This window comes from Orbicella franksi, chromosome 1, assembly GCF_964199315.1.
Source record: "Orbicella franksi chromosome 1, jaOrbFran1.1, whole genome shotgun sequence".
Classification (NCBI taxonomy): Eukaryota; Metazoa; Cnidaria; class Anthozoa; order Scleractinia; family Merulinidae; genus Orbicella; species Orbicella franksi.
The window spans coordinates 42,178,370-42,190,738 of NC_138145.1; the positions used below are offsets into that span (position 1 = coordinate 42,178,370).

The 12,369-nt window shown below is 37.7% G+C and overlaps 1 protein-coding gene across 1 annotated transcript; it reads left to right on the forward strand.

Annotated features, from left to right (window-relative positions):
* The first annotated feature begins 22 nt into the window (after window positions 1-22).
* Window positions 23-10,044, forward strand: LOC145462828 (ubiquitin carboxyl-terminal hydrolase 3-like). Its single transcript, XM_081446454.1, has 16 exons — window positions 23-211; window positions 329-389; window positions 547-630; window positions 758-844; window positions 1,382-1,442; window positions 3,294-3,382; window positions 4,105-4,218; window positions 4,863-4,976; window positions 5,519-5,660; window positions 5,791-5,842; window positions 6,038-6,115; window positions 6,509-6,627; window positions 7,172-7,291; window positions 8,176-8,243; window positions 8,396-8,436; window positions 8,748-10,044. The coding sequence occupies exons 1-16, from the start codon at window positions 118-120 to the stop codon at window positions 8,879-8,881; spliced, it is 1,458 nt and encodes a 485-aa protein (XP_081302580.1). The 5' UTR covers window positions 23-117; the 3' UTR covers window positions 8,882-10,044.
* Window positions 10,045-12,369: the final 2,325 nt, after the last annotated feature.

Genomic DNA, 12,369 nt, shown 5'->3' on the forward strand with positions numbered 1-12,369 from the left:
AAGCCGTAAAGCGCATGACGAATGGCTCGCGTTAGCGCCTGGGAGAGGAGGGATCTGTGTAAAATTTGACCGACTCGTTGCGATTTTCGAGACATTTCTTCTCTCATTTTGTGTTATATGGAGTGCACACACGTAGGGCAAGCCGTGAAAGTCAGTTCACAGCTTATTCAGAAGATACGCCGCGAAAAAGCGGCGCAGTGGACTTGCTCAAGTAGGTTTTAAGTCGAGAGGGCGAAAAGCTACCCTCATCTCAATTTTGGTCTTTTAGTTTCACCTTTACCGGTACTTTTAACATTCCAGAAATCCTGACTGAATTTCTCTGCCTTAGCTTGTAGATCAACAAAGAGCCCATGGATTTGTCTACGATGTGGATCCATCAACTGCGGAAGGTATACTGCCAAATGAGTACCATATTTTTTGAATTGTTGTTCTGGGGGGTGTCGAGACGTAGGAATGCCGCGTTGTTTGAGCCCTTCCGCAAATCGTGCTTTTAATTATTCACTTCTGGAGTGTCGTTTAATTAATCCGGCGGTCGTTTCATGCCAGGTATGTGAATGGTCATGCCAAAGCTCACTACGAGGACAATCAACAACATTCTGTCTGTCTGGATGCAAGTTTGACGGCTTTTTGGTGAGTAATAAGTTCACATACTGTGAACGAAAGTTCGTGATGTCATTATATGAACGCGCTTCCGTTCGATACTGAATAGCAACGTGTTTTCATTTTTGCTGTCATTAATTCCCTTAATTTTCCACAGCTACGCTTGTGATGAATTTGTTATAAATGACACAAAATCCGGAGATATACAGAGGGTTCGAGAAATCATGTTGGAAAGAGAAAATAGGTGAGGACTTCGATGTAAGCTTGAATACTCGCCGGTTGATTCGAATTAAAGTCTTCGTTTCGCAGATTTACCATGACATGATTATTGTTTGTACAAAAATGTATTCTTCTTCATCTACCGACTACAGTTATGGGTTCTAATTGCTTTGTTTGGATTATAAACTACATCAATTTTTTCTAAATAAATGAGTTACTTATTTCACACCGGCCGCCATGTTGTTTATCAAGACCATGAATCACCGCGTCGGACGTGTTGGATGTGACGTAATGTTATGATCGGTTGTTCCCTGGAGCGTTGAAAAGTATTATTTTCCTTTTCTGCTCTGTGCTAATTGATTTTGAAAGTGGATATAGTCAGAAACCCCACATAATGTGATTTCAGTTGTAAGAGCACCCTTGAATTTTTATGTTGAATAGATTCTACTTTAACCTTTAACCTTATGATGAAGGGCTTCCAATTCAGTGACTCTTATGTAGCTGATGGGTTGTCAGGAGATTTTAAGGGATATAATTTACAGAGAGCTTTTCTTTTAACAAGGAAACGTCATTTACAAGATTCTTCATCTCCTGAAAGGCAAAAGAAAGCTTCAAAAGCAAATGTAAGTTGAATGAAGTGTTATGATGTAAAAATTCTTAATTTGGAATAATTGCAGAATGTATTAAATTTAAGATACTTCACTGAGTAATAAAATTTAAAAGGAAGAAAACTAGTTGGGAGTAATGCTATGATATTTTAAGCTTTCCCTGTGTTGGTCTTACAACAAATTTAATTTGTGAATCAAGGGTTGAGGCTTGGTACTTGAAGAGAAAAAAAGCACTGAGTTGAAAATAAAGCTCTTCTTTGGTACCCAATCCTCTCCACCTCTGAAAAGCACACTGGTATGATAAATATCAAACTGGCAGAATTTATGCTACTTTTTCAACCTCTCAAAATACTTCATCAAACATCAAAAATAGCTCTCCAGATAGAAAAAATAGAATGAAGGAAAAACTACCCCCTAGTTGGTCATCAGACAGATATTTAGCATAATTATAACCCAAAGCAGGCCATTTACCTGATTTTAAATATATATGGGTTATCGACCAAGCGTGGGATATTGGCCAAGTACCATTTTCTGCAATGTTTATGGACCAAGATGCAGTCGAGGTCCATGAACATGCAAAAAAAAGAACGAGGCCGATATTCAGTCATCTGAACTGAACAAGCTTGGCTAGTAAAGGATTTATGTGGGATAAAGAACAAATTTTTCCTGCATGACACAGCGTTTAATCCTGAGCAGGCAAGATAGCGCCATCTTGCCTGCTTGGGTAGCCAATCACATTGGAGGATTTTTTCATCTTGCCTGCTCAGTAAGCTAGCCATATAACAAATTATCTTTTCAAACTTTTCAATCATGCAATGAACCAAGGAACAGAAAAATCTGTTTCATTGCAGGATGTTGCAAAATTACTGCACTGTATAATAAACTGTTTAAGCTTACCACCCCATTGGTGCCTTTCTCAGAAACCTTGGTTGCTAAGAATGGAGAAGTTGAAAAAGAAAAATTGATACCACACAACTGTACCTCTTCTTACATCAAACCCCACCCATTGGTAATTAAAACAATGGTCCTTTGGGCAAGGTTGCTATGATTAACCCTTGGATGTACAAGGGTGCCAAACCCCTCCCCTCCCCTCTCCTCTCCTCCCCTCCCCTCCCCCGCTAAAGTTTTTTTAAAGTTTTGAAGAGATGATTTACTCTAAGGGGCTTAAACTTTCAGAAGCTGTTCCTTCATTCTCTGTAGAAATTTTGAAATCTCATTTGCATGTCCATCATCTTTGACGCTGCCATGGCAACCATCAAATTTCATATAGATATGGCCAAAAATCAAAGGAAAATCTAAGATGGCAGGTCAAATGACATCATTCAACGTCATATGACATCATAACCAACAAAAATAGTACCATCAGGGTTATCTAATCAATGTAAATTTATTTTGTTCTGCCTTAACAGAACAAAAACCAAGAAGGGGGGTTCCAACCCCCCCCCCACCCCCCACCCCCCCTTGTACCACATTGGGGGTATGAGTTACGTCCGAGGGTTAATCAGCATAAAAAATCCAATTTTGGTCACTGTTGTGTTTGTTTTAGTTAAGATGAATTTTAAGTCATACTGATTTCAAACTAGTTTGATTTGTATTTGTCTTTGTCTCTGAATTATGATAATAACTTTGGAGCAAGGGAGAGCCAGTTAGCAAACATTTTGATTTAATATTCATGTTAAAGTAAACTGCATCATATGCTGTTTTTATCTACCAAATTGCTCACATACATCTAAACTGTACACATACAGTTAAAATTATAATATTTATGTGAAAGCTAAACAAAGTCTTTGATTGTTTTGTTTATGAACTGCATTTATCAATACCCTTAATTAATTTTTGATAATTTGTTGCATTCTTATACCCCAGCAAGAAAATATAGGACGGGTGAAATACCTACCAGGTCTTCGAAACCTTGGAAACACATGTTTTATGAATGCAGTGTTACAATCTTTGAGGTGAGTGTTTTGTGCTATTTTTCGTAATAATGTTCCTCTGCATTTCTGATTAAATCAGTAATGACAATTTTAGTGATGCTATTGAACAGACAAATTTGGTCATACTGGTTTCGAAGTCACAACCCTTACTTTTTCTGAGTCAAGCCTTGTGTTAATATAAAATAATATAGTTCCAGTCTTTGATAAAACCCTAGTTGTGCCAGTGAAATAAAATTGACACAGTTATACTTTCACGCAGTACTGATAAATGTGCCGTTAAAGGTTATTCTTACTTTTAAGTCTGTGTGAGATTCTTTGCATGAATGCTATTGTGTATTAATTTCATGTGGTGCTATTTGGTTTTACATAACAAGATAGCCAAAATTCATGCCTTTCCTCCTCTCTCAGTTTAACTCTTAGATATTTTTCATTTGATTGATTAATAATAAGCAAACATCACTTTCCTAAGAGAAATTTAAAAATAGCAAGTGCTGGTGTTATAAGGCGTGTGAATGTTTAAAGAAAAGACTTAAACATAGCCGTGGGTAATTAGGTTTCACTTTTGATGCACCCAGCAGGAAGACAGGAAACTGAGATATTAATTTTCAGCTTTTTCACTAATGGTTTTTTGAACCCCAAAGGAATTAAAAGTACTAAATAATGAATTGTGTCAGTCATGATATTTTATTGTAGTGGTCGTAGTGTGTATGTTTATGATAATTTTGTTTTTGTTAAATCAACAGTAATATTCAGTCATTCAGCTGTTACTTTAAGGATCTTCCAGCCTTTGAGCTGAGAACAGATAACTCATGTGGAAAACAGCCTTACTTCACTAGAAGCAGAAAAACAGATGAAGGGTATGGAAACTGTGCTTTGCCTGGGAGACATTGTTCAAATATTTTAAACAAGACGGCTGTGTAATTTGAGTCCCTATTCTACTTTAGTAAACCACCATATGACATGGGTATAAAATAGAATACAGCAAAAGGAAGTAACTTTGCATTTCAAAAACAGTGAGGCATATTATTTAGAAGGGACGTAGCCTTCTGATAATTTTTAAATACATGTAAAATACTGCTTGGGTAGTAAGACTGAATAAACACGACACTATGAAGCTCAAAAGAAGCTCTGCAATCATCAAATTAAAGATCAAAATGTATTGCAATGGTATCAAAAACAACCCCTACCAGCATGCAAAGAAAGTTGTTTTCCAATAGCCTGAGGCTTGTGGCTTTTTGCTGTTGGGCTAGTAACCTCTTCAATGGGAAAGTACCATAACAGGGGAAAGTTTGGGGGCAAATGAGAATGACTTTCAGCCAAGTACATCATAATAAATTATAGCTTTCAAGACTGAAGGACAAGCTGGAAAATTGATTTTCTTTGCACCCTGCTTACAGTAAAGAGTTTAATAGTATTGTTCTTGAGGAGCTAAAATGAAATAAAAACCCATGGCTTTTATAAGGAGTGTTATTAATTGAAGTATTCCTGTGAATCACTGTAGATCTGTAGTGGAAGAGTTGCGTAAAGTACTTTGTGCTTTGTGGCATGGTGGAGGTGTCACACACTCTCCTGATGCACTATTCTCTGTTGTGTGGAAGGTTGTGCCAAGATTCAGGTAAGTTACATGTCAAGCTACATTGTAGCATTCATTCATGATTGTAACAATGAGGATGGTTTTGTCATACTTTAATCAGAAGATTAGCTGCACACACACACATATTGTGAATTTGTGATGTCGTAAAACACTCAGATTTCAAGTGGAGCTATGGGCAATTTGTTTCTTACAATAACATTGAAAACTTTTCTGCTGAATTGGAAGGAACTTTCAGTGTAAATATTGCAGACATAACACAGGGAATGAAAACTTTTTATATCATAAATTAAAACCTTGTGAATGTTATAAATTAATATTGTCATTGCGATACAAAAGTTCTCCAAAAGTTGCATTGCATTGCATTTTAAGGTTATGTACATCATCTTTGTGATCCTCCACTGATAAGGAGACAAAAATTGTGTAGATTTTTGTTTTATATAGTTATTATTATAGTTAAATTACTCAACTTCAGAGCCAGTTACTGTTCTAAATAGCATCATAGCCAACCGGATGTCAGAGTGAATTTTAACCAGACCTGAACTGTTAACATTTTACTATTGCAGAGGCTATCAACAACAAGATGCACATGAATTTATGCACTACCTGTTGGACAGAGTGCACACGGAACTTCTTCTGTCGCCTAAGTGCTTTGGTACAACAGAGACCATCATTACGGGGATATTTGGTGGCCTTTTACATAGCGAGGTATGTGGGTTGGTCCAGAAGATGTAGGAGAGTACAACAATGGTGAATAAATGTACTTATATGGACATTGAAAGGAAACTGTAGACAACATAGCTTACAATAAGTTTTCGTCATGAATTTTGTTTAATAGGTCAAATGTTTAGTATGCGGAACAGAGTCAAAGAAGTATGATCCATTTCTAGGTAAGTGGCACTTATGTTAGACAAATGCAACCCAGGGATGAAGTTTAGCTGACTGAATTTGAACAGACCATGGTGTTCTGTCATACAACATTTTGCTTTTCTGATCGAAAACAACCCATGATGATTTTTTGTACAATTATGGAAGTCATTCTAGTACAAAAACAGACACTCACTCTATGTTTTTGTTATTTCCAGATTTATCCTTGGAGATTCCAGCAGAATTTCAAATTAGAAAATCAAAGTCTAGAGACCCACAAGTTTGTCGACTTGAAGGTAAAAAACAAAATTACTTGTAATAACTTTGATGAGAAATTTGCATTAATTAAGTATATAGCTCCCTCCATTGATTTGAAACAATCAGTGATTGCCGACTTAAAAATATTAGGGAAAATTTCAAAGCAGGGAAAAGAAAGGGAGATTCTAGGGAAGTCAGGAGTGTATGTTAGAGTTTCTCCAGGTTTTGATAATGAATTCCATTAATAATAATACCATTGTGGTTGCAATGAAATTAATCAAAGCAATATTATTGTTAAGTGCCAACTGGCTACTTTTGGCTTTATCAGTCTTATGTCATCAATGAAAACAGTGACAAGGAATTTCTGTTCCTTTCACAGCTGGCAAACATGGTTAATATCTAATTACTTCTTTTCTCCTTTTCTTTTGCAGATTGCTTGAATCATTTCATATCACTAGAGGAACTAGCAGATTCTGAACTGTATATTTGTCCAAACTGTAAAAAAAGACAGAGATCTACGAAGAAGTTTTGGCTCAAACGATTACCGAATGTGAGACAACTTAATTTCTTTAAATCATATTATTTACTGCCTGTAATTTAGCTTCAGATTCTGTTGACTTACAGTTACAGACCTATAGTCAACCTTCTGTTAACCTACAGTATTGTTATATGCCCTAGAAAATTAATTGACTATGTAGGTTGCTCTTTGCCCCCTACCAGCATTCTCATTCTTGTCTCTAGAGATGCCAGTTCCTCTTTGTAGGCAGAGCCTTGCCACAAAGAATAAAGGTGACTCTTGGTACATAGGATTTGATTCCAAGGCTATATTCTGGGACAAAGGAATCACTAATAAATCCAGCACTGATTTCATTCCAGAGCTTATTCCCTGGTTGCTCTGCAGCACAATTTTTCAATAACAGCTCCTACAGACCTTAACAGATTTCAATGAATGGAATTTTAAGCCAAAAAAAAATCTTCTTGTACTTGTTGTGTCATCATCCTATGCTTCAGCCCTCTCCAAAAAGGTAGAAAAGGAAAAAGAAAATAATTATTGCAGTTAATCCATGCAATAATATAAATATTTTCTTTTACAGGTGTTGTGTTTGCATCTCAAACGGTTCAAGTTCCAAGCATTCCATCGGAGTAAAGTTGATACATATGTTCAGTTTCCCATGAGGGGACTGGATATGAGTCCTTACTCTATACACAATCAGGTGAGAGCTGGGAAAAAAAAATAGTCTTACCAGACGACAAAGGGAGAGGGGGAACTTACCCTTGTTGGTAAAATCTCTGCTCAAGCCTAGTGGCCTATCAGACAGGGGAAGTACCTCCAATTTCCCTAGAATGACATGGCTATAAGTATTTCTTCTCCCCCTGGATGGGAAGCTAGTGCATTGCAAGGTTTTACCCAGCCTTCAGTTCACCAGTCCCTATTTATACGCCTTGGTGAAGTCAAGTAGTGTGAGTGTTACAGTCAAACCAAGTGAAGCGTATCCCTCAAGATTACATGAATTGATTATTTGAATATTGAACCCACTAGTCATTCCAAGAATACTGCTAATGGGTTTAATGTTCAAAAAAAATAATTTAGTATTGATTTTTGAAATTACTAGTGAGTTCAATATTCGAATAATCAATTCATTATTGCATTCTTGAAACGATTAGTGGGTTCAATATTCAAATAATCAATTCATTAATGTAACCTTGAGGAGTACGCTTCACTTGGTTTGACTGTAAGTGGTTGTGTAAGAACGAAACACGACGTTGAATAGGGCTCAGTCTTGCTAGATCCTGAATCTAGCAGACTAATCATAAGCCTCCCCACCATCCCCCAGCTCAAATTGTATTGGACACCATTTGTGATAATTGTGAAATCTAGCGGTGTAATTATGCATTTGTGGCATTATCCATTCTATAAAATTTTTAACACAGTAAATTGCTGATCATTTGCCAGCAACAATGACTCCTCTTCACCTGGCCACTTGGTAATCTATTGATATCGTGTAGAGAGTTAAGTTGTTGATCACCTTACATGCCTGTTGGTTCATACTCACTGTTATCTTGTCACACCTTAACTCATGTTTGTCTTTTTTGTTAGGATGAGAACCCAAACCCAAAAGCATTTCTGTTTGATCTGGCTGCTGTTGTTGTTCATCATGGCAGTGGGTAAGAATGAATTTGACTCTGATTAGATGTCACTTCAAAGTTCTCTTTTGCAAATAGAGGTGGTGTCGTGGAATTGAAAACAAGATGAAATATTTGACAGTGTACTGTCACTAAACTGACTCTATTGTGTTATTTGTTTGTTTGATTTGTAGAGTGAGTGCTGGTCACTACACAACATTTGCATTTCATGAGGGTAAGGGCATTATTTTATATCAAAACTTGTTAGACTGTGAACACTTAAAAAATACATGTAAATATTGAGGCTTTTTGCAATACAACCTGAAAAGTTGAGATGAGCAAGGCAGTATGTCCCAGCCAATGAACAGGCTTATTGGTGGAGGATGAGCTGAAAGGGGTGTGACCAAAGTGAGCTGAGAGAAAACTGAGGGGGGGCTACCTTCCCCCCTATACCCTCCCCCCTCCTCGATTCGCTCAATGGTCTGTCTCTGTGACCTACCGCAATTTTTGAATGCATAATAATCATTACTGATATTGTTGTTTTAGGACTTTGGTATAATTTCAATGACAGCACTGTCACGCAATCAGACGAAGGTCACGTGAGTCGAAGCAAAGGCTACATTTTATTTTACACACGCAGGCATCCCAACATGGCTATCCTGGACAAGATTAGAAAATAAATTTATGTTCATCAATTCGTTACTCAGTAATTGACATAATTTGTATCTAACACTCCTATAGTAAACCTGTTAAACTTTTGTTCTTGAGCTCGATGCGAAGTAATAGGGAGGAAGTTCTTTATTTTCAAAGAATTCCTTTCAATTTGATTCATTATGAATGTCATTAACCTATCCGGAATTGATGCGAAGCCTTCGGGATGACTTACAAGTTCTTGTTCCATGTCTTAATTCTCAATAAGCACATACATGACTTTGTCTGGATTTATTTAGGAGAATATTACTACTGATCGCACAAGGAAACACTTGCACCAGCTTTTTCTGCTCCATAAAACGTTTCTAAAAACGCTAAAGAGTTTCCCGTTGTCGCACGTTCTGCAGTTTATGTTAAAAGGATATTGAGTTAAAATGTCTTTGAGGTGATTCGTCAATTGGTAGCGTGCCCTCTTGCCCTCTCTTCCTGCAACACTCGAAAAGCAGGAATATCTCTTCAAAGTGCCTGTTATAAAAAAAATTGTTCATAAGGAACACTTAGAACTTCCTTGTATTCCCGCACGAAAAAAAAAAACAAGGCAATATAATGTGGTATTGCCCTAGTTTATCATAAATTTCTAAATGGTAAAATAACAATTAAATCTCTAACGGAAACAAACTGACTACTACAAAGACGTTATATTTCTCAGAATTTATTTTTTAAAATCTTTGGTTATCTGTTTTCGCTATTTCTAATTCGGTCACATCAAGCTTGTAAGGCGGGTCTTTGTGGCGTAGAAATATATATTTCAACTCCGATGTAATCCAATTCGAGCTGTTTTTTCCAACCTAGTCTCGTAGAATTTGAGCACGGCAGTCGGTTCCATTCTCGAAACAACTCCCACAGTTTTCTTCACCACTTTTTTCTTTGACCTTTTTCGTAGTTTCCTTCGAAGCCTCTTTTCGTGTCGTCACGCAATGCTTTCCCCCAAAACAGAAAAGTGGCGTGACAACTCTGCTATGCTTTTCTGGTATTGCTATTCTTCTAAATATGTAAGAAGGAACTATGAGGTCCAGTCGTTATTATTGTATATAGTCAAATAAAAATGTCTGAAGCACTGTAATTATAGTAAGACGAGATGTTTGTCCACAAGCTCAATGTAAATAACAATAAAGTGCACTTTTCAAACTTGTTTAGTAAGGTGGAATTTACAAACTTGTTTTAAAACTTAAGCTGGGTTCCACAATATATTCAACAAATTTCTATCGAGCATAGATATCGTGAGCAAGAAATCCTATCACCTCAGTATAAATCTACTGGTCGTTTAAGCCTTAATGTAAATCCTCTTCATAGACACTTGGAAAACTCAAAGAAACGGCCGCCAGTTTGTTAGCAACTACATGTCTTGGCTACTCACTGTCTACAGGATAGTGAGTAGCGTAGCCAATCAGAGCGCGGCATTCGTGATAGAACGCCAGTAGATTTAAGCTAATATGCGATATTTACTATCTTGGTTGATCATTCGATGCATTTTTTTTCTTCCCTTTCATTGGCCGAGAGCCAACCACATGACCTGCAAATAACCGCCTACAAATAATGGTCTGCTCATGCGTAATTGTAACCATGATTTCTGGTGAGAAATGGCAGATTGCTCCCCTGATAACTCGGTTATCGCAAATTATAATTCATCAAATATTTTCGCTAGCTCGCGATTGGTCTAAACGCGTCACGTGACCGCATATTCCCCCAGCTAAAACCGGGGAATGTCCGAGGGTATTCCCCAATTCTCAAAACGGCGCGTGTTGCGAAAAATATTTGCAAGATAATAAACACAATAGCCTCCATTTTGCGCAAAAAATATGCACGAATATTTGTCCTTGGACATCATCTGTTCATCCGGAAAACTGTGAGCCTTGAGGAACAGATAATGTCCAAGAACAAATATCCGAGCATATTTTCGCGCCAAATGGAGACTATTGTTTATACATTGTTATTATTTTGTCAGTGTCTCGCTGATCAATTATTTGCTCTCCACTGACAACCAAATGGTATGCAGGAAAATTCTTCGCGCCAGATTAGCAACTCCATAGGATGTGCGTATATTGTACGTGATTGGTCAAGAAAGCCATCTCTTTGTTTTGATTGGTTGGTCCACGTTCATGCAACATACGAAAATCTTCTTTTGTTGTTATTCTGGGTGCTGTTTTAATCCTTCACCTTAATTATTTTGTTTTGCCATTCCGTCGAGGTAAATTACTTGCAGAAAGTTAATCTTTTTTTGCAGGAAGTTGAAATTTAAGTTGGATTTCTTGAAGAGTGAAGAAACAGTGGAAACCCGTAGCTTTCAGCTGCTTGTCTCTTGTCATGACTGCTCTATCCGTGGAAAAAGACACAAAGAGGGTATTTCGCGTGAACAGGGGATTCAAACTCTAAAATGACGTCGACAGGGGACAGTCTGTTTCCATCGAAGACGAAAAACGAAAAAAAAATAAATTGAGCGACATCCCCCTCTTCCCCCCCCCCCCCCTCCCCCACCTGGTTGGGATTATAGTCTGCTACAGGTCAGAGGTTAGCCCCCAGACTGTGACTCGGATCGGAGCGAGAAAAACGTCAACTGTCTCAACAGTGCTCAAAACTCAAGATCTGAGAGTGCAAGCCATGGGCACGCTGTCTCCGCTATTTTCGACAATTATCAGCTATCAGTTGAAGGGCGGATTCAGCTATTGGTTAAAAACTGATGTCAATTTCAGCAATTTGTTAGTTTTCAGTTGCATTGACAGTCAAAATTTTGACTAGTTCTCAGACCCTCGAGGTCTCTCGCTCCACGAAAGTTTCCCGGCGTTCATCACTACCAGAGTCTTCCCGCCAAAATCTTGGCTGGCACAGCGCGCTCAGCTGAGGTCATGGAGCAGGTTTTAGAAAATTGAACAAGAAAATGTCAAAGACGAGAAAATAAATGCTCTCTCGAATTTGACTTTCAAAAGTTCAAAGCTTCGGAGAAACTTGATACTAGCGACAAAGAACTTTGAGCAGATGCCTACGGTGGAAATTTGCAAAACAGCGACCGAAACCCCAAGAATGGCGAAGAAAACAGCATTGGACTGCAAGATCGTGTCACAGCTTCAAAACAGATATTTTGAAACAGGAATGCTGATAACTACACCATCAGGTCAGTGACTTGATATCGCCACATATCAGGACTGTAGGGACGGCTTATCATTGGCTCTATCGCAATTGGATAAGGTAATTTTTAAGCTTTAAGACCTTATTATTTTCAGCCGCGTACAAGTTTGCGGGACAAAAAAATCATAGTACAACGAATAGAAAATAAAACAACGCGACTGGACGCATTCTAGCACAGTAACAACCCTCAAATTTGGTTAATACAATCCTTTGTCTGGTATGGTAACTTTGCTATTCATAAATTTTTCAGAATTCAATTTTTAACTAAGAACATTATTTGCCATGGGATTCCCATACAAAAACTATAATTGCTGGCGCGTGTTGCCTACTCGTC